Source organism: Lissotriton helveticus, chromosome 7 (genome assembly GCF_964261635.1).
Source record: "Lissotriton helveticus chromosome 7, aLisHel1.1, whole genome shotgun sequence".
Classification (NCBI taxonomy): domain Eukaryota; kingdom Metazoa; phylum Chordata; class Amphibia; order Caudata; family Salamandridae; genus Lissotriton; species Lissotriton helveticus.
This window is the reverse complement of record NC_136068.1, coordinates 1,965,338,080-1,965,365,385: the sequence shown is the minus strand read 5'-3', so window position 1 is coordinate 1,965,365,385 and position 27,306 is coordinate 1,965,338,080. Positions and strand designations below refer to the sequence as shown.

The 27,306-nt window shown below is 50.5% G+C and overlaps 2 protein-coding genes across 3 annotated transcripts in view; one reads left to right on the top strand and one right to left on the bottom strand.

Moving 5' to 3' along the window:
• Positions 1-10,789: 10,789 nt before the first annotated feature.
• On the bottom strand, positions 10,790-15,006 carry LOC144770021 (uncharacterized). The gene is made up of 2 exons (XM_078654214.1): positions 11,715-15,006; positions 10,790-10,821 (listed from the first exon to the last, which is right to left on the bottom strand). The coding sequence occupies exons 1-2, from the start codon at positions 15,004-15,006 to the stop codon at positions 10,790-10,792; spliced, it is 3,324 nt and encodes a 1,107-aa protein (XP_078510340.1).
• A 1,431-nt stretch (positions 15,007-16,437) lies between these two features.
• Positions 16,438-27,306, top strand: part of LOC144770987 (histamine N-methyltransferase A-like) — a 333,433-nt gene continuing 322,564 nt past the window's right edge. Inside the window, exon 1 of one of the 2 annotated variants that reach the window (XM_078655856.1) lies at positions 16,438-16,532. The gene's annotated coding sequence lies outside the window, so the exon portion shown is untranslated. The remainder of the gene's footprint in view (positions 16,533-27,306) is intronic. The other variant, XM_078655858.1, reaches the window with a different exon arrangement.

Genomic DNA, 27,306 nt, shown 5'->3' with positions numbered 1-27,306 from the left:
CACGGAGATGGGGTGCGATGATGGAGTCAGCTTTGTTGAAGATGTGGTGGGGGCATGGGTCGGTTGGCGAGCCAGAATGGATGGAGTTCATAAGGTGGATGGTGTCTTCAGTGGTGATTGTGTTCCAGGCGGTGAGGTTGTTAGAGGGCTGTTTTGGTTCAGAGGGGGGTGGAGAGGATTGTTCGTTGGGATTGTTTTCGAAGCTGTTGTGTATGTCGGCGATTTTGTTGTAGAAGAAGGAGGATAACGAGTCGCAGAGGTCTTGGGAGGGAGTGATGTCGTTTGAGGCTGCGGTGGGGTTGGTGAATTCTTTGACGATGTTGAATAGTTCCTTGCTGTTATGGGCGTTGTTGTCGAGTCGGTTCTTGAACGCTGATTTCTTGGAGGATCGAATCAGCTGGTGGTGTTTGCGGGTGGCTGCCTTGAGGGTGGTCATGTTGTTGGAGGTTGGGTTTTTTCTCCATGTTTTCTCGAGAGTACGGCATAGCTTCTTGGATTTTTTGAGGTCATCGTTGAACCAGGGGGCCTTTTTGCTGTCTTGTCTGGTGTGATGGATTTTCAAGGGTGCTAATTCGTCAGCGCTGCGAGTGATCCATTGTTTGAATTTGATGGCCGCTTGGTTTGGGTCCGTAGAGAGGGCGGGTGGGTTTAGGTTGAGCGATGTGAGGAGTTGGTCAGTGGTGATTTTGTTCCATTTTCTTCGGGGAATACGTTGTGGGGGGACGTGGGTCGGGGTGGTTTTGTAGCTGAAGTGAACACAACTGTAGTCCGTCCAATGGAGAGCAGTGGTGTGATCGAAGGAGATATGTTTGCTGGAGGTGAAGATTGGGTCGAGCGTATGTCCGGCTAAATGGGTGGGGGTGTTGACAAGTTGTTTGAGTCCGAGGTTGGCCATGTTGTCAAGAAGGGTGGTGGTGTTGTTGTCATTCATCTTTTCCAGGTGGAAGTTGATGTCTCCTAGTAGAATGTAGTTCTCGGAGGCGAGGGCATGTGGATTGATGAAGTCAGCGATGTCTTCGCTGAATTGTTTGCGTGTTCCTGGGGGCCTGTAGATGAGGGTGCCTCTGAGTGTGGTCCTGGGGTCGGTGTGGATCTGGAAATGGAGGTGTTCGGCGGTTGTAAGGATGTCTTTGGAGCTGGTAGAGATTTTGATGGTGTTCTTGTGGACGATGGCGATGCCTCCTCCTGTTTGGACGGCGCGGTCTTTCCGGATGATCTTGTAGCCGTCCGGGATGGCTATGGCGATGTCGGGTGTTGATGATGCGTTCATCCATGTTTCAGTAAGGAAGGCGACATCCGGTGATGTAGTGTCGAGTAGATCCCAGAGTTCGGTGGCGTGTCTGTGGATCGAGCGGGTGTTAAGCAGGATGCACTTTAGGTGGTTAGAGTTGGATCTGTGATCAGTGTTGGTGGATGTGGTATGGGTCTTGATGCTGGTAAAATTGCAGGAGTGGCAGGTGAAGGGACCGTGGGTACGTCCTGGGGCAGCTTCATAGCATTGCGGTGTGCATCCGGCGTTAAGGGCTCGCAGGGTGGCGGCGTCGAGCGTTATGCGGGTGGAGTGGGATTTGCGAGGACCAGGGAGTCTGGTGCTGGGCACGGTCCAGGCACGGATGGGCGTAGACGGGCTTACCTTTGGCGCACCTTCGGCGCCCATGGGGCGTGACCGCTGCGCTCGGATGCATCTGTCATAAGAGGATGGTGGGGAGGGGAGGGGCGAGGGAGGGTCAGCTGGGAGGCTGGGGCGGGGCCGCTAGCCGGGCTGGGAGGCAAACAAACAACAAACAAAATGTCGGCGAGCCTTAAGGCAATCAGGGCGCTATTGGGGTACAGGTGAGGCGATGCAGCAGACAATGCGAGATAAGTCAATATTTAAAGTGCACAATTACGCAGACAGGCAAAGTACAGCAGCACTGGACTGTGATAGGCACACGAAGCGCAGTCTGGCGGCCCAGCGCTCCTAACAACAAATTAGTCCTTAATAGCGCGAGATTCTAGCAGTTCCCAGATGTCAGCTTTTAAGCAATTATAGTTCGATCAGCGCTACGATACCAGCTCGAGGTCAGGAGCAGTGTGGGGGAGCGACCGCCTTCGTGAGGCTCAGGACAGTCACAGCGCTTCGCTCGTAGTGGGAGGGAGGGTCAGCTGGGAGGCTGGGGCGGGGCCGCTAGCCGGGCTGGGAGGCAAACAAACAACAAACAAAATGTCGGCGAGCCTTAAGGCAATCAGGGCGCTATTGGGGTACAGGTGAGGCGATGCAGCAGACAATGCAAGATAAGTCAATATTTAAAGTGCACAATCATGGACTGTCTCTGGCAAGACAGTCCATGATTATTGATCTGGTCAGTGATGCCTCGGGATTAACCCAAATCTTTAGCCATGCTATCAGGGTTCTGACCTGGAGCCTGTCCTCTATAAACATAACCTCCCCCAGTTCTGCATGAGCAATAAGAGGGGACGCACGGTGGGATTTTGAGGAGTCTTCTCATACACTTATTCTCATCTACTTGTAATTTGTTGAGATCAACAATCCCCCAAAGTTCCACCCCATATGCAACTTTGGAATAACAAATTGAGTTATATAGTCTCATCACTTCGGCCGGGGACCAGCGTCCTAATCTACGACCGAAACTCATTATTGCCCCTGTGCTAGACACTAGCTTGTTACAGCGCTTATCTATTAGTGGTTTAAAATGTATATGCCCATCGAATAAAATGCCCAGGTACGAGAATGATTGCACCTTTGCAATTTGTGGTCACCTATTCTATAATTAAAGCTTTTCCCTGACTTTGTGCCTATTTCCATTACATATGACTTTGTGAGGTTGGCTGACAACTCTAGCTTATTCATAAAGTCCACAAAACAATCTATTAAATCGCTGTAGACCCAGTAATCAATCAATCAAACTATTTGTAGAGCGCGCTATTTACCCGTGAGGGTCTCAAGGCGCTGAGGTGGGTAGGGGGGGGGGGGGGTAGCAGAAGCTTCACTACTGTTCGAAGAGCCAGGTCTTGAGGAGTCTTCTGAAGTTTTTGGACTAAATTGCTCTACTGCTCAAAACTTACTAACTCAATTACATTTTGGAAAACTATAAACCAACTAACAAGACCTTGTAACACACTAACATCAAATGTGCAGGAAAGCGAATGGGCTACTTTTCTTTCATCAAAATTCAAAGAAAAAACAATTAATTCTTTAGGGGATCAACTAACTCCGCAACTTCATCATAATAGGATAAATGTGGAATCGGTTGCAACGCTCGGGGCTTATACTGCGGAGGAGGTAACAAGAGTAATTAAAAAGGGAAAAAGTAACGGGGCCCCGGGACCAAATGGTATCCCGCAAGCTGTTTTCAAACGCGCACCCGAATATTGGAGTATTCCTTTTGAGAACCTCTTTGCAGATGTACAAACTTACAATCAAGTGCCAGAAAGCTGGTAGGGCTCTATCATAATGCCTATTTATAAAGGTGGCGATAGATCTAGTCCACTGATCTACCGATTAATTGCACTGCAGGATGTGGCTCTTAAAAGATCTAGTAACTTGGTCTGGAGAAAGAGAACTGATCCCAATCGACCAAACAGGGTTTAGAGAGGGGATCGGCACGATTTCAAATATTCTATCCATCACCATGATTGCCGAAAAATGTCAGCGCACAAAACAGGAGCTGAATTTATGCTTCATAGACTTGCAAGCTGCATTTGACAGTGTGGATCGGGACTTATGGGCAAAACTGAGAGCATGGGCTATTCCGGAGAGCATATTGCGGGGCCTGCTACTCTTCTACTCAGATACATGGACACAGGTAAAATTAGGCGATGGCTCCCGCTTATCAAGGAAAGTGCAAATAAGATCTGGCTTAAAACAAGGCTGTGTCTTGGCTCCACATTTATTTAACTTATTTCTCGCTGACCTTTCCGGCAAATTAAACACCTGTAACGCTCACCCACCAAAATGAGGAAATTTGCAGCTCAGTCACCTTGCATATGCTGATGACATTGTCCTCATGAGCGTAACAAAAGTTGGTATGTCTAGGTTACTAACCGTACTCTCTGCTTTCTTGTCGGTACATAAATTGTCTCTGAATTTATCCAAGACTAAAACAATGCTAATCACCAATCGACGCTCAAACGATTGCAACATCTGTTTTGAAGGAGAAAGGCTGGAAAGAGTATAAAATTATAAATATCTGGGATATTTTATTGATGAAAAACTAGCGTTAAAAGACCAGAAAAATTATTTGACACACAGAGCAGGAGCCTTAATCTTTGCACTCAGCACCCTGTCAATTAGATTGGAGGTTCCATCTTTAAACCATTACTATCTGTAATCGCCAGCAAAGCACTTCCCACCTTAGCTCATGCAAGCGTTGCAATGCACGGTAAGGATTCTGCTCTTTTAAACAATTTAATCACCAAAATTTACAAGAGGGTCTTCCGACTTCCTAATTCTGCTTCACCTGCGCAAGTGCGCTTAGAATTTGGTCTTATGAATGAGACAGTGGGCCGACTGTACACGTGTATTAAGGTATGATACCGGATTAAGATGAATGACATCGACAATAATTTAAACAAATTTCTATGGCAAGAATTTGAAATACAAAAAAAATCTGAAGCAAATAAATTTGTGTCCAGCGCATTGAAATTAACACGCACTGCGGAGCTTTGGGGCAAAAATGTGCCATTTACCTCATTCAAACAGGCAATAAATAAAGCTGCCAAGTTCCATTCATTGATAACTGATAAGGAAATCTTTTCCCATCGCTCCCACGCTTGGACCGTGATTAACAGTTATAAATCACTTACTCCGTCGTCTTATCTGGCTTCTACCTATTCAGTCTTTATTAAAAAAAGGTTGATGGCCCTAAGATTTGGTAAATCTCCAACGCTGGCAGACGAGCCGGCCTGGAAACAACTACTATCCGTTGCCTGTCGGCTCTGCGGACATTTCAAGGAAGACCGAATTCATATCACATGTCATTGCAAGAAGTTGAATCAAGAGCGAAGGTACTTTTTAAAGAACTGCTTTCTGGTTAAGAGACTGCGTACATGCAGGTCAGCGGTCATTTGCTGTCTGGATTCAACGGAACCACAAATAAACTGCAAAATGATAAAGTTCCTGCTTGCTTTTGAAAAACGCCTGAAAGCAGTTTAAGATTTTAAAATGTATTATATCTCAGGTTTCTGTACTCTCTGACATCTAAAGTTTTATATAATTTGTTTTTATTCTTGCTGCAATTTAAATTTTGAACATTTCTCTTCTATGCAATCTTATTTTTAAACAGTGGTTTGTGAAATGTATAGGAAACGTGTTATGGTTTTAATTAACTAAACAATAAAGATTACATTCAAATACTCTCCTTCACCCGCAAACGCTCTCTGCTCCCATGATTAAGCAACCCTGTAAATTACTATCTATTGCACCACATTTAGTCCTACATAATTTAGATACTTTTCTCAATTCTACAATCTGGCACAACAAACAAATCCTTCCTAACAAGAAACCTATATACCGGAAGAGCTGGAGACACAAGGGTCTGCTCTGGGGTCATCAACTTTTTGATCAGGGCTCCCCTTTTCAATGTACGCAATTATCGTCCCTATATTATCTACCTCTTCCTTTAAACCTACATTTTTGATCTTGCGGAATGTAATACTTGATACTTATGCTGAACTCAAATCTTTGTCTTCTCCAACCCCCCCCCCCCTCCTTCCCTTGGTATAATCTTCTCTGCATAACCCCCAAAGCGTACACCATTTATTCCCATTTATTGGTCCCCCAGAGCTCCAGATAAAACTAAAGTAGATCTTTTGTGGGAATCTGATTTGGGAGTGAATCGGCCGATTTCTTTTTGGAACAGAATGTGGACGAAAATCAGGAAATCATCTCGAGCCGCCCGCACAACACAAACACTTTTCTTTCTTTATAATAGATTATTTTTTACACCTGCATACCTAATACAATTCACAACACAAATCTCAATACTTGCTGGACAGGCTCCCAGGTTAACGCTGATCTTATTATTATTATTATTATTATTATATGAAATTTGTAGCGCGCTCAGCTTACCCGGCGCGAGACAGAACCAAGGGGAGAGAGTCAAGTCCAAACACTACTGTGGGAACAAATAGGTCTTTAGGAGTTTCCTAAACAGAAGTATCTTGGGCTCTGAACGAATCTTAAGGGGCAAAGAGTTCCACAGAGTCGCCACTTGCACTGAGAAACGCCTGCCCCCAGAGCGGGCTCTCCTTACTCTCGCTGATTGCAGAAGATGTTTTTGGTCTGAGCGCAAAAGACGTGTGGGTTTGTAAGGACGGGCCATATTAACAAGCATTTACAATGCAACGGTTTCGCCTTTGGAGAAGTTAGAGCTATTGGCATTGTAAATGACAAAATTTGTATGTATGTGTTGGTTTTGAAAACAGATAAATAAGTGGCATTGTCATTTACATTGCCAATAGCTTAATCTCTCGCAAATGTGAGAACTATTGTACCCCTACGGACGAGCTCAGCAGACAGCAATTACTACCACCCACACACACACCCAGAGCCAGCCACACACACCCAGAGCCAGCCACACACAACTAGAGCCAGCCACACACACAACCAGAGCAGTCACACACACACACACACACTGGAGCAGTCACACACACACACACACACACTGGAGCAGTCACACACACACACACACACACACTGGAGCAGTCACACACACACACACACACACTGGAGCAGTCACATACACACACACACACACTCGAGCAGTCACATACACACACACACACCCAGGAGCAGTCACACACACACACACACACTGGAGCAGTCACACACACACACACACACACACTCTGGAGCAGTCACATACACACACACTGGAGCAGTCACATACAAACACACCCTGGAGCAGTCACACACACACACACACACACACACACACACACACACACCCAGGAGCAGTCACACACACACACTCTGGAGCAGTCACATGCACGCACACACTGGAGCAGTCACATGCACGCACACACTCATGTGTAGACTTAAAAAAAGACACAGAAATGCCCCCGAATCGCGTTTTCAGGGGAAAGCGTGATTGAAAGCCAATCTCTTCCAATGGCTAGCCTCCATTTATGGCGCTAGCCAATGGAAGACAAGGCGGGACCAAAGCTCCATATGTAGAGACATAAGATTTCGGCTCCGCCCACCCACTGCTCACGCAGTGGGACGGTAGCCGAAACCTAAAAATGATTATGTTTGTGTTGTACATGTAACTGTGCAAAATATGATGAAAGGTATGCCAATGCCACAAGTACATATGACATAGGCTCTTAGTCACCTATACACATTTATCCTAGTCATACGCACACATGTTCATACATCCCCAAAGACCACACGCACAGTAGTCCTGTCATATGGCCCCCTATTCAAAGCATTTTGTAAAAAAAAAATAGTATCTGGTTCTATGGACATTAGGCTTAAAAATCAATGGAGCTGGGTGTGAGGTTGTCTGGTAACAATGCTTAGCCTTCAGTAGCTCATGTTGATTTTCACTGACCAGAAGTAGCTCTCACTACAGAAAAGGCTGGAGACCCCTGATTCTTCCAGTACCAAGAGAAGATCAATTTTAAACTTTTTCCAAGTGCCTAATCTAATTCAGCAAGCCCCCAAATGACAACTCGACCCAGGTAGCAGCATAAAATGTCAAACCCTGCTCTGCATCATCAGCTCCCCAAAATGATATCGCAGGGACGCAAGTTCAACCTATTGAAAACCAACTGCCTTGCTGATTCCATGCTGAAAGAGCAAGACACACAGAACAAGAAACTTAACACACATAAGACACAATATCATGATCAGCCACAAGTAACAGCTTATATCCTAGGTTGATCCTTTCAATCAAACTCAGCTGGCAAAGGATACCACAAGAGACCTTAGGAATGTCCTGCGATCTAAATGAAATGTAATATGCTTCAGTAATAGATGAATGTACATCATACTGAGGAAAGCTCTTGAGTATCTCACAGAAAAACATCACTGGCTTCCTACACGTTACCCTGCTACACGCTCGCTACACACGTGAAGAGCCGTATTGTAAAAAAATGGACATCAACGTGTTGTTTTGACAGACCGATATGCAGAAATGTTATTTGAATGGTTTAGTGCATTAAAGCCAGTCCGATTGGCTCGGTCATCGCCTGTATATCCTGTAATGAAGTGGCAGGTGCCAGTTGTTTGGAACTGCAACCTATCACGAGCCTTTCATATTTTACTATGAACTGTTTTTCTTGCTACATTGTCACTCAATGTAATGCAAACGTGTACAATAAATTATTTTAAATCCGTACAATAATACGTTTTAGTACAACTGGTGCTTGTGGTGTCAGGCAAAAATCCAAAAGGGGAAACTGTGTGCGTGATAACATGGTGGTCACTATGATCTTGGTCTCCTCTAACCTCACTTACCTGCGGCTGTCCTTTACTAACATAAACTCCTACGCTCCTCAGCCCCCTGAGTCTCCCAAAGCCATACATAAACCTTACACTCTGTTCTTACCCTTCCAACACTACCCCCTAACAACCTACTTCATAAGCTCCACTTACCCCTATACCACGGGCTCTGTTTAACTTACCCCAGGCTGCCATACATTCTATCTGCAGCGGCAGTTTCTCTAGGATGGGGACCGGATCGAAAGCGTCATGCATGATGAACCAGGGAGGGGGGACTGAGTCTCCACCGGCGAGGGAGCTAAGTACCCCTAGATGTCAGCTGTCGCCTCTTCCTCCTTTCCCGACTCCGCCTTCACGGGGGAAGCCAGCTTTCACAACATCCACTAGCTCAAGAGCTGGCGCCGTGGAAATAGGAAAGGGACTACTGTTTGTGAGGAAAAAACAAGCGCCCTTGACATAAAAGAAGGACCGTCAGTCAGATTGCCAGCTCGAGTGGGCATCTCAGCGCAGTCTGCTAAGATCGGTATTTAAAGCGGTAAACCCAGCAAAGAATACAACCTACCCCCTCAGAATGCCAAGGATGAGTAAACACAAGGGCAGTAGCGCCCTTTGACTTAGCTTTTTAAAAGAACGGTATAGTTTTCAGATCAAGAGTGAACAGGATTAAGATGTCAGGCCGTGTGTGCAGGGCTGCTTTAAACTTTGCCATGCAAAATCTGGAGCTAGTTTATAGCTATAGTTTTCTTTAAAAAGCAAGCGTATGCCAGGACCGAATAAATACAGAGATCAATCGAGTGGTGTGCTTAATGTATAATAAAAACAATCAGACCTCGTTTGAGCACCGAAATGGATGCGCAAGAAAAACAAGTCAGTCCCGGGCCGGCAGCCAATCACAGCGCGGCCCGGGGAATGACGTCACGGGGGTGTCCCGGGCCGGCAGCCAATCGCAGCGCGGCCCGGGACAAATGGGCGGGGCTTAAAAAAAGCACCAGAAACGCCCCCGAATCGCGTTTTCTGGAGAAAGCGCGATTGACAGCCTCTGTCTCCCAATGGCTAGCCTCCATTTATGGAGCTAGCCAATTGGAAACAGAGGCGGTCCAAACATCCCTACTGAAGACAAAAGTTTTCGATCTGGGAGGGGCAAGCCCCTCGCCAGGTCGAAACCTAAAAAGGATGGGGGGGCCCTTACCATACAGGATTTTATGGGCCGTGCATAACGCCTTGAACTTCACCCGCTCCTTCACGGGGAGCCAGTGGAGCGTCTTGAGGGCTGGGGCGGCAGACTGTCTTCTGGGAACATCCATTAAGACTCTCGCAACCGCATTTTGCACCTGTTGTCATATGTTATTCACCTGTCCACATCTTTTTGTATTTTGGGGGCATCAAATTAGCACTATTTTTCACACCTCAACCCCCCTCTACTTCACAAATGTTTTCCCAGGCGGTCTAACACCGGAGTGGGGGAGGAGGCCGATCCCAAGTATTACTTATTGACTTATTAATAGCCGTAGCTCTTCAGCAGATATCAAAGAACTGGAAATATTCCTCCAATGGTCTTATTTTGCGTGGTGGTGGCGGTGTCACAACCAGCGCTTCGAGGCAGCATTTGTCCACCCCATCTCTCTTGCTACAAAACTCCACCCCTGGGGCCTTTCACACAATATCCAGTCGATACTGGGAGAGAACTTCTTTACCCGATCTCTCACAACAAGAAGCCCCCGGACCTCCCACTGCTCGTTGTACAGTGAGGCTTCATTTATCATTTCCTATAATGACTTTTAAGATCATGTTTCATTCACAAGTATTGGTATCTACATTTCATGTGAACCTGCGACTACACTCGTCCTCTTCTATAATTCCTTTTATTATTTTCATGAGTATAGTATCTCATTACTCCTTTTTATTGTGCCTTCTTGCATGTGTGCATTAACAAATAATGTAGATTTTCCTAGTATTTATGACGGAAAGTCTTAATTTTATTAAAGACACAGAGGCGAGTATTATGCCTTCTTTTCTTGCTTTATTTTAAATAGCAGCAAGATAAGCAAAGAACTACAAATACCCAGAAGGCCCAGCAGAAAACTACTGGCCAATGGGGATCGAATAAACAAACAATGGACCAATCACAACCAGGATAGTATATATGGCCATCCCTGACCACACGAAGTCCTCTTTTCTTGTGCGAGAAGTCAAAGAGAATGCATAAACAATGGAAAAATAGAAACTAAAATGCACACAGTCATAATCCAAGCCAAAATATCCTGTAGGAAACCCAAGACTGCAGGAAAACGCTGGAGGAGAGTCCCCGATGAAGAAAGAACATCCACTGGAGCAGATGCAGGTTCAGTTGGAGGTCGGTGGTAAAGCCGGAGTTCCTAAGGGCGGGAAAAACAGACAGAATTAGTAGAATAGAGGTGGGATAATACTCGCCTCCGTGTCTTTAATAAAATTAAGACTTTCCGTCATAAATACTAGGAAAATCTACATTTTATGTCAAGAACGGAGGCTCCTATTATGCTTGTTCAAAGCATATTAACAACAACAGAAGAAGCAGAAACAACAGGTTTGCAATAAAACGTTTTGAAAATAGCATCATTAGACCAATCTGCTGATTTCAGGATATCCTCCAAACGAGAGCCTGCCCAAAAGGCTTTAGAGGCCATGGCACCCCTGGCTGAGTGTGCACCAAAAGCAGTAACATCAATGCCCGCAAGGGACATGATCCACCTCACCCAACGGGCTAAAGTGGCAGAGGACACAGGGAGATGGGGTTTACGAAAAGAAATGAGCAATTGCGAATGAGAGGAAGACCTGAGACCAGCAGTTTTTTGTTCATAACTCTTTAAACATAGTCCAACACAAAGTTGGGGCTGTGAAGGAAAATAAGGATAAAACACAGATTGTATATTGGTTTTGGTACGCCGGTGAACCTGAAACAAAACACCAGAAGGTGAAAACTGTCTGGAAGACAAATCCAAAGCTCTGACATCAGAGACACGTTTGATTGAAATTAAACATAACAACATGGTAAGTTTGGCTGACAACATTTTGAGAGAAAGAGCATCATTTGCAGGCCATGAAATAAACAATTTGAACACCAAATTAACATCCCACAAAAAGGAATACTTAGCCAACGGAGGTTTTGAAAATCGAACTCCACGAAGCAGGCGACACACCAAAGGGTGGGAACCCACAGGCTTATTGTCAATAGGACAATGATTCAAAGAGATAGCAGATCTGTACAGATTAACCGTGCGATAGGACTTACCCGCACTAGCTTTGGAAGCCAAAAAATTAACCACGAGGCTTAAAGGAGCTGAAAAGGGATCGACAGACCGTTCCATACACCAGCTTGCCCATAAAGACCAAGCGGACTTGTAGGCTCTGGAGGTGCCAGGGGCCCAAGCTCTGCTGATAAAGATTGAAGCCTCCTGTGAAATGAAGACGTCAGGCGCGGAAGACCGGAGATCCTCCAAGCGGACAGAACTAGAGAGCTGTCCAGAATCAAGGCGTGTGGAAGTCCCTGAGGATCTAGCAGGAGATCTTCGCTGAAGGGAAGCAGCACCGGAAAGTCCACCGCGAGCTCCAAGAGAGAGGGGAACCAGATTTGGGCTTGCCAGAAAGGAGCCAGGAGAACCAGGGATGTCGACTGACGACGAACCTGGGCCAGAACCCTGTTGATCATTACGAACGGAGGAAACGCATAATTGAGAGACAGAGACCAATCCTGCAGGAATGCATCCGTCGCGAGAGCAAGAGGGTCCGGTCTCCAGCTGAAGAAAGCGGGAAGTTGGGAATTGAGCCGGGAAGCGAAGAGATCGATAGAAAAGGGACCCCATTTCTGGGAGAGAGAAAGAAAGACAGAGGGAAGCAGCTTCCAATCGCTTGAATCTCGAAGGTATCGAGAGTGCCAATCTGCGATGGCGTTGAGACTGCCCGGGAGATATTCCGCTCGGAGAGATAGCTTGTGTTGAAGACAGAAGTGCCAAAGGCTCTTTGCAAGTTCCGCCAGCGGTTTTGACTTTGTGCCACCTAGATGGTTTATGTAGCGAACCGCAGAAACATTGTCCATCCGAAGGAGGATGGAACAACTTGCTTTGTTTTTTGCCAGACTGCGGATTGCAAAGGAGCCTGCCAGCATCTCTAAACAGTTTATGTGCAATGACGACTCCTCTGGAGACCATGTACCTCCAGTCGAGATTGAACCACATCGGGCGCCCCAACCCGACAGGCTGGCATCTGATTCTAATACAAGATCGGGGGCCGTTGCAAAAATCGTTCTCCCGTTCCACGCATCTAAATGGTCTATCCACCATTGTAACTCGAGACGAGATTCTTGGTCCAGCTGGACAAGATCCGAGTACGCCAAGCCTTGGCGCAGATGACGAATCTTCAAGCGCTGCAGAGCTCGATAGTGCAGAGGTCCTGGAAAGATCGCTTGAATGGAGGCTGACAGAAGGCCTACGACCCTTGCAAGCGAACGAAGAGACACCTCGGAAAGGCGAAGAATTTGACATAATTCCGACCGAATGGCTGAAACTTTGGAGTTCGGGAGATAAAGAGATGCCGTGGAAGAGTCCACTCGGAAGCCCAGAAATTCCACACTCTGGGAAGGGACTAACATAGATTTCTCGGAATTGATGAGGAAACCCAGATCCAGAAGGAGGGACTGAGCAATCTCGAGGTGAGAAAGAAGAGTCTGCATGTCGGAGTGCATGATCAAGATATCGTCGAGATAAATGATGAGACGAATACCGAGGGAGCGCAGATGGGACACCACTGGCCTCATCACTTTGGTGAAGCACCAAGGAGCGGAAGAAAGTCCGAAAGGAAGAGAACAAAATCGGTAAGTGACGCCGGACCACTGAAATTGTAGAAATTTGGTGTGGGCCTCGTGTATAGGAATTGAAAGATATGCGTCCTGTAGATCGAGCCTGACCATCCAATCGGATTGGCGTAACGTATCCCTGAGATGGAGAATGGTCTCCATCTTGAAGTGGCGATAAACCACGAACTGGTTGAACCACTTGAGATTGATGACTGGACGAACTTTTTTGTTCTTTTTTCGAACCAAAAAGAGGGAGCTTAGAAAACCTGAGGGATCGAAGGGAGCGACAAGGATGGCTTGTTTGTGAAGAAGACTTTGGATCTCCTGTGAGACTAGCAGAGCCACGTCTGCGGAAAAAACCAACGGAGGAGGAAAAATAGACTGGAAAGGCTGAGCGTAAAACTCGATGAGATAGCCTTGAACGGAATTGAGGACCCAGGGATCCGCCGTGAGCGCGCGCCACCTGTGAAGAAAAAGAGCAAGACGTCCTCCGATAGGAGGGGGAGGGCTCACCTTGGTTGTTGACGTTGTTGTTGTGGGCGCGGAAACCTTTTTGTCCTCGACCCCTGAAGCCACGACCTCTTTGGGGGTAGAACTGTGGCTTGAATTCTTGATAGCCGGAGTTGGCTGCGCCTCTGGAACCTTGGTTCGGGTAACCGCGGCCGGAAGAGCGGTTCCTGCCTCTGCCGGCCCTGCCAAAAACCCGAGGGGTAAACACTTTTTTGATAGAAAATTGCGCTTTGTCTAAAGAAGCAAAAGTGGACACGTAACGGCTGAGGTCCTTGACAAGGGAATCGCCAAACAAAAGGCCGTCAGCCTTGACACCCGGATCCTGGGTAGCTAGGTTGGCCAACTTCGGATCCAATTTGATCAACAGTCCTTTACGGCGCTCTTGAGTGATCGCTGCATTGGCATTACCTAACAGGCAAAAGGAGCGTTGAAGCCACAAAGAGATTTCCTCCGGATCAAGGTCCGAACCTTCCAAGCGGGCCGTCTCCGCCATATCCAAAACCCGGGCCAAAGGGCCCACAACATCCAAAAGCTTGTCCTGGCAAGCGGACCAGGCTTTATCCACACCCCTGCGGGGATCCTTGCCAAACTTCGAGAAGAAAGTAAGAAGGGGTTGATCAATTGAAGGGGTAACGGTGACATGACAAGGAAGGGAAGGTTTTGGACACTCAGACTTGAGCTTAGCACGAACAGACTTGTCCAAAGGCAGACGGAGCTTGGAGGAGATGTATTCACCCACATGAGGAGTGGGGAACCACTCAGTAGAATTGGGATGTCTGATAGAAGAGGGGTCAAACATAGGCTGGCCCTCCGAATCCAAAACAGGTTCAGACGCAAAAGCATCCAATCTCGCTTTCTTGGGGGAAGGAGAATCAAGCAAGTGAAGTAAACCAGTCGAATCATCTGTGTCACCCATATCATCATCATCATCATCCGTGTCAGGAATTGTATCAATGACCAGCTTCTTAGGAACCTCCACATTTTTTGTCTTAGATTTACTCTTAGACGTAGCAAACTTTAACCCCTCCTTGCTAGGAGGCCTGGGAGGAACCACGTCCTCAACCAAATGCGAGGAGGCCTCGCGACCCAACAGTGACACTTTTTTAGGCAGAGAAGTGGAAGGAACCAGTTTACTCTTTCTGCTATCCCCCGCAGAATGGGCCAAAGCTTTGGTCATGAGGCTTATAAGGGAATTTTCCATGTGTCTGGACACACGAGACATAGAAGCCTCAACAGCAGTCTCCACTGAATTATTAATGAAATGACTGAGGTCTGACTTGAAAGCCTCGCTTTCCTCATTATCCAGCTCTGGAGAGCTTGTATTTTCCATTGCAGCAAAAACGGTAGGGAAAGGGTTAAAGCAGAGAGGAAAGGGGGCGGAAACGGGCCGGAATGGCAGGGAGACACTCCCCTGGGGGCGGACACCGCGTTGTGCAAGCAGCGGTAAACACACGAGCAGCAGGGAGCCACGGAGCACTGTGAGGGAACAGCCGTAAAGGCGGGAAGCGTGCGCAGCGGGAGAAACCAAGCGCCGACACACGCGAGGGGGGGGGGGTCCGAAAACGGGGCAAAATCAAGTCGGAATCAAGGCCGACCAGCCAGAAGAGCGCGAACGCTCGTAAAGCACAACAGCAATTTTTGGCAACAAACGGAGCATAAATAAGACACAGCCAACGCAATAAACGCGCAATAACAGTGAAATATATAAGAGGAAAAGAAAATGCGACTTATCTTTCTGCGTAGCAGCAAGAAAAGAGGGCTTCGTGTGGTCAGGGATGGCCATATATACTATCCTGGTTGTGATTGGTCCATTGTTTGTTTATTCGATCCCCATTGGCCAGTAGTTTTCTGCTGGGCCTTCTGGGTATTTGTAGTTCTTTGCTTATCTTGCTGCTATTTAAAATAAAGCAAGAAAAGAAGGCATAATAGGAGCCTCCGTTCTTGACATAAAATTGCTTATACGAAGTATTGTTTTTTAGGACCATATTAGTATTTCTAAATAAACATCTTGAAATTTAAAAACATTTTTTTTTAAAGAACCCAAGAATACACTTTACAAGTAGACAGCTTGGCCATCAGCAGTTCTGCAAACTTCACTGCCCCCCCCCCCCCTGCATTGGAACCACCCGCTAAAAAGTGTGTAAAAAAGAATCCAGCAAATGCAGTGATTGCATTAACAAAGTGAACCTTGAAAAAAGACACTTAAAACTTCGGGGGGGGGGGGGGGGGGGTTGCGAGAAAAAAAAAAAATCTACTGTCCCAATAGACGTTTCATTTCTATTCCAAAAAAGTGTGTAAAACTTCTAAAAGCTAAACAAGAAACTAATTTTGCTAAAGAATTCTCTTTGAAAACTAGCAGAGTCCACACACAAAAAAGTGTCTGAACAATTAAAAAATTCCTATCACATTATCCACCACCCCCTTAAAACCCCCACAAACGTTTCCAACAACTAACTCGCGAGGGCTGCAGCTGCTGCTTTTAAAGGCACAAAAAAAACACAATTCTTCAGTGCAGGAAGTGATGACAGTGAAGGCCCAGCCAATAGAAGCACGAGAAAGAGTTCAAACTGGCGCCTTCCAGAGTGACTCTCCTGGCATTAATTATGCAAATGAGGCAGGTACATAGGGGGCGGCTCGGCGGCGCTCGGGTTTGGTCCATCAGTAGCACGGCGCCCAGAAGCCCTGAACGGAGCCTCACAGCGCCCAGAAGCCCTGCACGGAGCGGAGCCGCCTCAGCGCCCAGAAGAAGTAAGTAGCGCCTCTGAGGGGGTCCTCTCCTCGGCCTCCTACCCGCACCCCCCCCCCCCCCCCCCCCCCCCCATCGGGACATGCTGATGACTGCTCGTGTCAGCAGCGAGCGTTGAACCCGTGAGTGGCCTGTGCAAGGAGCGCTGCTGCGAGCGGCTGAATGTGAGATAGCACAGGGGGTTCAGGCGCCTGCGGCAGAGATCCATCGATGCTGGAGGGGAGCACCGGGGTGTGACGTGGACAGTGATGGGGGGGGAGGGGTGTCAGGGGCGGGATGATGCTGGGCATTTGTAGAGCGGTTTTCACTGTAAACATGTCTTAGGTGCATTAAATGCCACGTCCGCTTTTGGGGAACTGGAGACGAGCAGGGTTTGACACCTGCTGAGGAAGAGATCCCATCCCCCCCCCCCACCCCCTTTCAAGCTCCTTCATCGCCTCTCGGCCTCTGGAAATGTTTTCTTGTCACTGATGCAATGTTGTAATTTTGCGGATCCTCATGTAAAGCGCCCTGACACCCCCGGGTCCAGCCAGCGCCAGGGGAACTGAAAGAAAGAAATAAAATGCCTGGGGGGCCGGGGATACCTCCTTGACTGGGGGCCATGCCTGGGGGGCCGGGGCGGGGATGTCTCCATGCCTGGGGGGGGGGGGGAGATGTCTCCATGCCTGGGGGGGGGGGGGGAGATGTCTCTGCATGGGGGGGGGGAGATGTCTCCATGCCTGGGGTGGGGGGGTGCACGCACGGAGGAAGATCAGCGCGCAAACTAGCGTCACGATTTGAACATTAAAGATAGAAAGGAAGTTAACAAAAAAACGGGTTTCAATTAAACAATTAATGAAAAAGCAGCTTGCATTTAAAATGCAGTAAATAATGCCCGTGTCTTGGTGTCCGGGAGGGGGGGGGAGGCTGAATTGTAAGGAGGGGTCCGAGCTCGGTGCAGGCTGTCACTGCACGTGTCAGCAGCGAGCGTTGAACCCGTGAGCGGTCTGTGCGAGGAGCGCTGCTCCGAGAGTGTTGGACTTGGCCCGCAGGGCAGGTTCACCCCTAAACTTTTTGCCTTATGTGTGACCCTCTGTCAGTGATTTTTGGGTCTCTGCGCACTTTCCCCTGGGTCCCAGAGTGAAAGTACGTGCGTGTAGTATGGCTGGCCTGCCCTCCCATAGAATGCATGGGGAATGTCAATCAATCAATCAATCAATGGCATTTATATAGCGCGCTACATACCCGTAGGGTCTCAAGGCGCTGGGGGAGGGGGGGTGCCGCTACTGCTCGAACAGCCAGGTCTTCAGCTTCTTCCTGAAGGAGACGTGGTCTCGGGTCAGGCGCAGGTCGGTCGGGAGGGAGTTCCAGGTCTTGGCGGCCAGGTAGGAGAAGGACCTTCCTCCTGTGGTCGCTCTTCGGATGCGGGGGACGGCGGCGAGGGCGTGGTTGGCTGATCGGAGGTGGCGTTTGGGAGCGTAGAAGTTGATCCGGTTGTTGAGGTAGCTCGGGCCTTGGTCGTGTAGGGCTTTGTGTGCGTGGGTGAGGAGGCGGAAGGTGATTCTTTTGTTGACGGGGAGCCAGTGGAGGTCTCTCAGGTGTCCGGAGATGTGGCTGGTTCGTGGGATGTCGAGGATGAGTCTGGCTGAGGCGTTCTGGATCCGCTGGAGTCTCTTCTGGAGCTTGGCGGTGGTACCGGCGTAGAGGGCGTTGCCGTAGTCCAGTCGGCTGGTGACGAGGGCCTGGGTGACGGTCTTCCTGGTCTCGGTGGGGATCCACCAGAAGATCTTCCGTAGCATGCGCAGGATGTTGAAGCATGACGAGGAGACGACGTTGACTTGTCTGGTCATGGAGAGGGAGGAGTCAAGGATGAAGCCCAGGTTGCGTGCATGGTCTGTCGGTTTGGGTGCGGTGCCCAGGGTGGGAGGCCACCAGGAGTCGTCCCAGGCGGAGGGCGAAGAGCCCAGGATGAAGACCTCCATCTTGTCAGAGTTCAGTTTCAGGCGGCTGGTCGTCATCCACTCGGCTACTTCTTTCATCCCTTCGTGCAGGTTGGCTCTGGCGGCGGCGGGGTCGTTGGTCAGGGAGAGGATCAGCTGGGTGTCGTCGGCGTAGGAGATTATGCTGAGGTTGTGTTGGCGTGCGATGGCCGCGAGGGGGCTCATGTAGACGTTGAAGAGGGTGGGGCTCAGCGAGGATCCTTGGGGGACGCCGCAGATGATTTCAGAGGCCTCTGACTTGTACGGTGGTAGGCGGACTCTGTGTTCTTCCAGCGAGGAAGGAGATGATCCATTCCAGTGCCTTCTCCTGGATTCCGACGTTCCTGAGGCGTTGCACTAGGGTGCGATGGCAGACAGTGTCGAATGCTGCGGAGAGGTCTAGGAGGATGAGGGCCGCTGTTTCTCCGTTGTCCATCAGGGCTCGGATGTCATCGGTGGCGGCGAGGAGGGCGGTCTCGGTGCTGTGATTGGCTCGGAAGCCGGACTGTGAGGGGTCGAGGGATCCATTCGTCTCGAGGAAGGCGGTCATCTGCTTGTTGACGGTCTTCTCGATGACTTTGGCGGGAAACGGGAGGAGCGAGATGGGGCGGTAATTCTTGAGTTCGGTGGGGTCCGCTGTGGGTTTCTTGAGTAGAGCGGTGAGTTCGGCGTGCTTCCAGCTCTCGGGGAAGGTGGCGGTGTCGAAGGATGTGTTGATGATGTCTCGCAGGTGGGGTGCGATGACGGCGTCGGCCTTGTTGAAGACGTGGTGGGGGCAGGGGTCGGTCGGAGATCCGGAGTGGATGGAGTTCATCGTGCGGATGGTGTCTTCGGTGCTGATCGGGGTCCAGGCGTGCAGGGTGGTGGTGGGGGGTGGTTGTTCGGTCTTGGTGTGCGTTGTTTGGGTGTTGAAGCTGTTGTGTATGTCCTTGATCTTGTTGTGGAAGTATGAAGCGAGGGAGTTGCAGAGGTCTTGCGATGGGGTGATGTCGTTGTTTCCTGCGCTGGGGTTGGATAGCTCTTTCACGATGTTGAAGAGTTCCTTGCAGTTGTGTGCGTTGTTGTCCAGCCGGTCCTTGAATGCAGTTTTCTTGGTGGCGCGGATCAGCTGGTGGTGCTTCCGGGTGGCAAGCTTGAAGGTGGTCCTGTTGTCTGGTGTAGGATCCCTTTTCCAGACTTTCTCAAGGGCTCTGCAGTTCTTCTTGGAGCTCTTGAGTTCGTCGGTGAACCACGGGGCTTTCTTGCTGCCGGGTCTGCTGGGCGGGGTCCTCATCGGGGCGAGCTCGTCCGCGCAGGTGCTGATCCACTTCGTGAGGTTGTCGGCGGCCTGGCTGGGGTTTGCTGAGCTGGCAGGAGGGTGCTGGCTCAGGGAGGTGGCGAGCTGGTCTGCTGTGATCTTGTTCCAGCTTCTGCGGGCGGCCTGTTGCTGGTGGTGGTGGGTCGTCGTTCTCTTGAAGGTGAAGTGGACGCAGCTGTGGTCCGTCCATTGCAGCTCTGTGGCGTGGCTGAAGTCGATGTCTGTGCTGGAGGAGAAGACTGCGTCGAGTGTGTGTCCGGCGAGGTGGGTGGGGGTGGACACCAGCTGCTTGAGTCCAAGATTGGCGAGGTTGTCGAGCAGGGTGCTGGTGTTGCGGTCGTTGTTGTTCTCCAGGTGGAAGTTGAGGTCCCCCAGGAGGATGTAGTCGGCGGAGGGGAGGGCATGCGGGCTGACGAAGTCGGCGATGTCCTCGCAGAATTGTGTGCGTGGTCCCGGGGGTCGGTAGATCAGGGTGCCTCTGAGGGTGGTCTTCGGGTCGGTGTGGATCTGGAAATGCAGGTGTTCCGCAGTGGTCAGGGAGTTGTCGGTGCTGGTCGTGAGACGGATGGTGTTCCTGTGGATGATGGCGATGCCTCCTCCCATCTGGTTGGCGTTGCGGTCCCTGCGGACGATCTTGTAGCCCTCTGGGATGGCGATGGCGATGTCGGGAGCTGAAGAGGCGTTCATCCAGGTCTCCGTGAGGAAGGCTACGTCAGGTGCTGTGGCGTCTAGGAGGTTCCAGAGTTCGACGGCGTGCCTGTGGACGGAGCGGGTGTTGAGCAGGATGCACTTGAGGTGGGTGCTGCTGGAGGTCGACTTGGCGGGTGCTGGAGCGAGGCCGGTCCGGATGCAGGTGAATTTGCAGGCGTGGCAGCAGAAAGGTCCGTGGGTGCGTCGTGGTGTGGCTAGGTGGCAATCTGGGAGTCGGCCGGTGTTGAGAGCGATGAGGGAGGCGGCGGAGTACGTCAGGCGGGTCGGACGAGGTCTTCGAGGGCCAGGGGTCCTGGCACTGGGCGCGGTCCAGGCGCGGACGGGCGCAGACGGGCTTACCTTTGGCGCGCCATCGGCGCGCCCGCTGCGCGTCACCGCTGCGCGTTCACACGGTCGCCATATAAGGCGAAGTGCGCGGGTGGGCGGAGCAGCTGGGAGGCGGGAGCGGGGAGGGAACAGAAGGAAAAAAGGGGCGGGGTCAGCGGTGGTGGCGTGAAGCGGGGGGCGGCGAGGGAGGCGGGAAACAGGCAGAACGGGCAAGATCTGCTCGAAAACAAGCACAAATGAAGACAAGAAACGCTAACACGGGCAAAATCTACAATAAAAACAAGCACAAATGACAGACAAAAGAAGTCAAGAACCGCTAACACGGGCAAAATCTACAATAGAAACAAGCACAAATGACAGACAAAACAAGTCAAGGCAGACGACAGCAGGGTCAGCCGGCGGCGAGGCAGGCAGCGAGGCAGAGGGCAAGCGAGGGGCACACGCAGCAGCTGGTGGCCGTGCGGCGCGGGGGTGTCCCACAAGTGGGTCACACTCACCTGTGTCGCACGGTCGCCATATAAGGCCAAGTGCGCGGGTGGGCGGAGCAGCTGGGAGGCGGGAGCGGGGAGGGAACAGAAGGAAAAAAGGGGCTGGGTCAGCAGTGGTGGCGGGAAGCGGGGGGCGGCGAGGGAGGCGGGAAACAGGCAGAACGGGCAAGATCTGCTCGAAAACAAGCACAAATGAAGACAAGAAACGCTAACACGGGCAAAATCTACAATAAAAACAAGCAAAAATGACAGACAAAACAAGTCAAGAAGCGCTAACACGGGCAAAATCTACAATAAAAACAAGCACAAATGACAGACAAAACAAGTCAAGAACCGCTAACACGGGCAAAATCTACAATAGAAACAAGCACAAATGACAGACAAAACAAGTCAAGGCAGACGACAGCAGGGTCAGCCGGCGGCGAGGCAGGCAGCGAGGCTGAGGGCAAGCGAGGGGCACACGCAGCAGCTGGTGGCCGTGCGGCGCGGGGGTGTCCCACAAGTGGGTGTGTCCCTGGTAGTTCCTGATGCGTGGGGAGTGCAGGCTCGAGTTTAGTATGTCTGAACTCGTGAGAGTGAATGCTGCAAGATGGTGTCTGCGGCATGTATGTGTCTAGAAGGGAAGTGCTACTTCTGAACATTGAGATATGTGTGCATGTGCTGTGAGGGTGCTGGAGCGTGATTGGCTGGAGCTGGCTGGCATGCCAGGCTCCAGGAAGTCTAGATGGGTTTGCCCGGTGGTGAGTGGGAGATTAGCATGAGTGATGTGTGGGAGGAGTGTACCTGTGTCCTGGATGGGCTGGGTTTTCCCCACACAATGCTGGCTCCGCCCCCCTGTGGTGTGTCTAACGACCCTAGCCTCCCCAGTGAAAGAAATGGGTGGTTGGGCCATCAAGAGTGCTCCAAAGCCAGCTGAAACTGGTTTTCCCCCCACCCTGCACCTTGAAACAAAGGATTTTACAGTATAAAGAAGGGGCTGTGTCCCCATGAAAATGTTCTGCTTTTGGATCCTGCCAGAGGGGGCTGTTGCTGCTGCTGGGGCCAGGAGGACCGCCACTTGGGGTGTCTCCCTGCCTGGAGACCCAGTGTGCTGGCTCTGGCCCAGCCTTGCCCCCCTGCCTGCCTCCAGACCCTGCTGGAGCTTGTGCTGTGCCTGCAGCACTGAGAGCGCTGCTCTCTGCCCTTCAGCGCTGGGGAGCGCTGGAATCCCTTGGCTAGCGCTTGAGAGCGCTGCATTTGGCCCGGTGGCGCTTGGGAGCACCTTTTCAGAGAGGCTAGCGCTGCTAGCGCTTTGAGAGCCAGCCGGTGCCCACCCGGCATCAGCCCGAAATTGCGGTGCCTAGCGAGTGCCTACCTCGCTTTATATTTGCTTTGGCGGCGCGGGTGCCACCCCGCTCATTGCCGCTTTGTTTGCCCGTGATTTATGTGGATCACGAGGGAGCCCACTCCTCGGATCACCTGGGAGCCCGCCTGCCTGCCTAAAAGCGAGCCGCCGCGCTGCCCGCGGTGACCCGGAAGTCCCGCCTCCCTACCCCCAGGGCCTCGCTGCCATTGGCAGCCCCGGAGGAAGTCAGGCGGATGGCTGCGTGACGAGGCCAGGCGGGAGACAGAGTAAGCAGCCGGCCGCGTCATAGCCCGGCCGCGCTGGGATTGGCCCAGGCGGTCGAGCCCCCCTGCCGCGTCATCGGAGGAGCGGAGGGACAGGAGACGCAGGAAGCAGCCTGCAGCATCTCGGCAAGGCTCCAGAGTGAGGGGGAGCCCCGCCCGCGGCCCCTGCAGCGCCGCCCAGAGAGGAGCAGCGCGAGAGGAGCCGTCCGGCAGCAGCCGGAGCCGGGGAGTGTTGCCAGAAGCGAAGGGAGGGGCGCCGGGACACGCTGTCGGTGTCCGCCCCCCCCTGCCCCCTCAGCAGCGCGACCTCGCGCCCTTGCGTTTAGAGCCAGAGAGGCTCTTAGGGGGCATTTCTGGGCAATTCGAGTCCCCAAGAGGGGGACTCCAACCCGAGCCAGAGAGGCTCTTGCTGCCATTTGTCGTCCTGAGTCCCCAGAGGGGGGACTCACCCCAGAAGCGCCCCACGTGCTCGAGGGTCCCCCGTGAGGGGCCCCCACAGCCCAGCGAGGCTGCACCTTTGTTGTTGGAGCCCAGAGAGGGTTCCAAGGTGGCATTTGTTTGTTGGCGCCACGAGGCTCCAGGCGCTATTTGTTGAGGAGCCCAGAGAGGCTCCTGTGGCCCAATGGTTCTGGAAGGAAACGCCTGAGAGAGTCTCTGGTGCCCATATTCGTTTTGAGAGCCCTGAGAGGCCCCACAGTGCCACAGTGGTGGTTCTTGAGCCAGAGAGGCTCCAACTTTGCCCTAACTTTCCCTGAACCAGTTGCCCAGCACTTTGTGGGCAACTGCTACGTTTAGGCCCTGACATTGGGACACAGGGACTGTCACAGGTGGTGACTGATCTAAGTTTTGCGCAATGTTATTGCTACACCTCTGAATGTTAATGCATCATGTGTTTTGTCTTTACACCCCTACAGGTAGTGTGACATGTAGGTGGTTGTTTTTCACCCTAGTACAGGTGGTGCTAGTGAGGTCCTGTTACCAGTGATTACTGGTTGAGTGCTCTATGTTTATATTGTGTGCTACAGTGATTTTTATTTCTGAAAGTATTATTTCTAAAAGTGCTGATACCACTGACAGTGGTCCAAGTGGTCTGTCCTGTGCAATATCCCTTGTAAATTCCGCCCGTGCCTGTTGGCACAGTGTAACAAGATGTGTGTTTTATCTGATGTATATTTATGATAATACAAAGGCTATTTTTATATAACCTTGTGTGGAGTTTCCTTTGTGGTGGGCCTTTGGTTGTTGTTGCTGGGGTGCGTGCGCAAATACTTAGCCTACATCGCCTCCAAGTTTAGCCTTGCTGCTCGCGCCACGTTACCTGGAGGGTGAGTAGGGGTTATCTTGGCGTGTAACTCCCTTGCCCTGACTTGGTAGTGGTGGTCTCTGACTGACTTTGGCGAAAGCCCTGGCCAGCCAGGGATCCCATTTCCAACAGAGAGGCTGTATGTGAGGTAGCACAGGGGGTTCAGGCACCTGCAGCAGAGATCTGTAGATGGCGGGGAGCGCCGGGGTGTGACGCGGACAGAGATGCGGGGGGGTTTCAGGGGCGGGATGATGCTGACATTTGTTGAGCGGTTTTCACTGTAAACATGTTTTCGATGCTGCATTAAATGCCACGTCCGCTTTTGGGGAATGAGGGGTGATTGTTCAATGCTCGCCCCAGATTCTTTTTCGGTGACCGGCCTATTCCTGCTTTCTTGGGGTTCGCTCCCTCCGCGAAGCACCGGCTTGCAATGCAAACAACCCCCCCCCCCCCCCTCACGGGAGGGCCGCGGCTCCGCGCGCAGCTGCTTGCTTCGGTGAGATGCCGGGACTCTCCACAGTGTGACACCGCGATGGACGAACATAACACTCTGGGACACCAAAACCACGAATTAAAAAAAAATACTTATTTATTCAGCCCACAGCATTGAACACGTTAGAAAAATGTAAAGGGAATATACTTGCATAGGAATGGCCCCGAGCTCAGGTATAACTTTGAGAGATGTGTGGGTGTATATATGTATATATGTGTGTGCGTATGTATGTGTATGTGTGTGTGTGTGTGTGTGTATAATATATATATATATATATATTTTCATACTGACATTTAATGTCTGATTTGATATAGAAGACAAGAGGAGGAAATCTCTGAGGTTTTTATTAGTGCCCTGAAGAGACCTCCTGATTGTATGAGCCTTGTACAAAACACCAATAAATTAGATATGAACGTAAATGAGACAGCTCGGAGGAAGAGGGACCGGGAAAGGCGCACGATTCACACCCTTAGGGTCCACTGGTGGCTGGGATGTATGAAGGTGGTGGGGCAAAAATACAAGGGAAAATAAGTAAAAAAATGTTGACACTTAACCTTCCTGGCGCGACAACCTCCTCGCTCGAGTCTTTTGCAGGCAGACTCCAACGCAAGACCCAGAAAACTGCAGTAACCAATCAGGGAGCGTCTCTCTTGCAGCACCAGGATTGGAGGGAGCGGCCTCCTTCGGCGCCCCTGAGAGAACTGGAACCCTAAGCTGTCTCTGGGTTAGAGAGCTTTAAAATGTGCATGTCTGGCTGGCCGTCACAAGATTGTTGGCCAAGAGACATGCACACTTCAAACTTAAAGTGCCCTGCCCGTCACTGCTGGGATTAAGACCACACCCTGTGGCATGATGGAATGAATGAATATTTTCAGGGGGCATTATCCTGAGGTAACTTTCTGCCACCTTAACTTATGCATCGAAGGTGAGGATACTTGACTAAGGTGACGGACATTTATGTCCAAGAAGAAGTCTGCGAGAACGTTCATTAATGACATTAACACATGCGAGCAGGAGGGGTCCAGTTCTCATCACCCCTCCCTCCCTCTCTCTCTCTCTCTCTCTCTCTCTGCAATGCCCAGTTTCTAGGTTTAGCCTCTACCCTGTTCCTTCGGTGCTGCATCGATGCGTCATCGCACAGGAACGGTGCTCGTCCAATAGCACCTGTGGTAATGGACCGCCGTATCTTATCTTGCGAAGCAAGTATTGATCTTCTGTGTTATCAGTCTCGAGTGCTTGCCCTCAGCTCGCTTCTATATATGTTTTTTTCTTTTTTTACTGGTCTGGGAGTTTCTTTTGCTGGTAGGTCATCACTGCTAGTTGGTGTCATCGGGACGAGATGTGGTGACCTTTAGTTTGTATTCATACAGAGTTAGACCTGTTTATTTGTATTGTATCCTTAACTTATCGTTTGTCTTTGCAGCGGGCATGCTGGTATCACCATGTAGAGTAGGTTGTCAGTTATGCATGGTACACCTGGATCCACATAGTCGCTGGGGCGCGTTCATTGTGCTATTGTGGGTAATGTGCCTCCAGCTGGGTGAGTGCGATCAAGTGAGGACGGCTGCTCAGTGAATGAACGGGTGGGTGTGTTCTTAGTGTGCTGTACAATGTATCCGTGTGTGGTGAATGATGGTAAACCCTCCTGTGGGTGTGTTCTTAGTGTGATGTACAATGTATCCGTGTGAGGTGAATGATGGTAAACCCTCCTATGGTTGTGTTCTTAGTGTGCTGTACAATGTATCCGTGTGAGGTGGATGATGGTAAACCCTCCTGTGGGTGTGTTCTTAGTGTGATGTACAATGTATCCGTGTGAGGTGAATGATGGTAAACCCTCCTGTGGGTGTGTTCTTAGTGTGCTGTACAATGTATCCATGTGAGGTGAATGTTAGTGTGCTGTACAATGTATCCGTGTGAGGTGGATGATGGTAAACCCTCCTGTGGGTGTGTTCTTAGTGTGCTGTACAATGTATCCGTGTGAGGTGAATGATGGTAAACCCTCCAGTGGGTGTGTTCTTAGTATGCTGTACAATGTATCCGTGTGTGGTGGATGATGGTAAACCCTCCTGCGGGTGTGTTCTTAGTGTGCTGTACAATGTATCTGTGTGTGGTGGATGATGGTAAACCCTCCCGTGGGTGTGTTCTTAGTGTGCTGTACAATGTATCCGTGTGAGGTGGATGATGGTAAACCCTCCTGTGGGTGTGTTCTTAGCGTGTGTGGTGGATGATGGTAAACCCTCCTGTGGGGGTGTTCTTAGTGTGCTGTACAATGTATCCGTGTGAGGTGAATGTTAGTGTGCTGTACAATGTATCCGTGTGAGGTGAATGATGGTTAACCCTCCTGTGGGTGTGTTCTTAGTGTGCTGTACAATGTATCCGTGTGAGGTGGATGATGGTAAACCCTCCTGTGAGTGTGTTCTTAGTGTGCTGTACAATGTATCCGTGTGAGGTGAATGATGGTAAACACTCCTGTGGGTGTGTTCTTAGTGTACTGTACAATGTCACCGTGTGAGGTGGAGGATGGTAAACCCTCCTGTGGGTGTGTTCTTAGTGTGCTGTACAATGTATCCGTGTGAGGTGAATGATGGTAA

What these genes read in the sequence shown, in the direction of transcription:
- LOC144770021 (XM_078654214.1), bottom strand. Translation starts at nt 15,006, where the DNA reads ATGTCTCGTGTGTCCAGACACATGGAAAATTCCCTTATAAGCCTCATG. An exon ending in GGCTTCCAAAGCTAGTGCGG is followed by an intron (nt 10,822 to 11,714) that starts GTAAGTCCTATC and finishes TCCCGCCCTTAG; the next exon opens with GAACTCCGGCTTTACCACCG.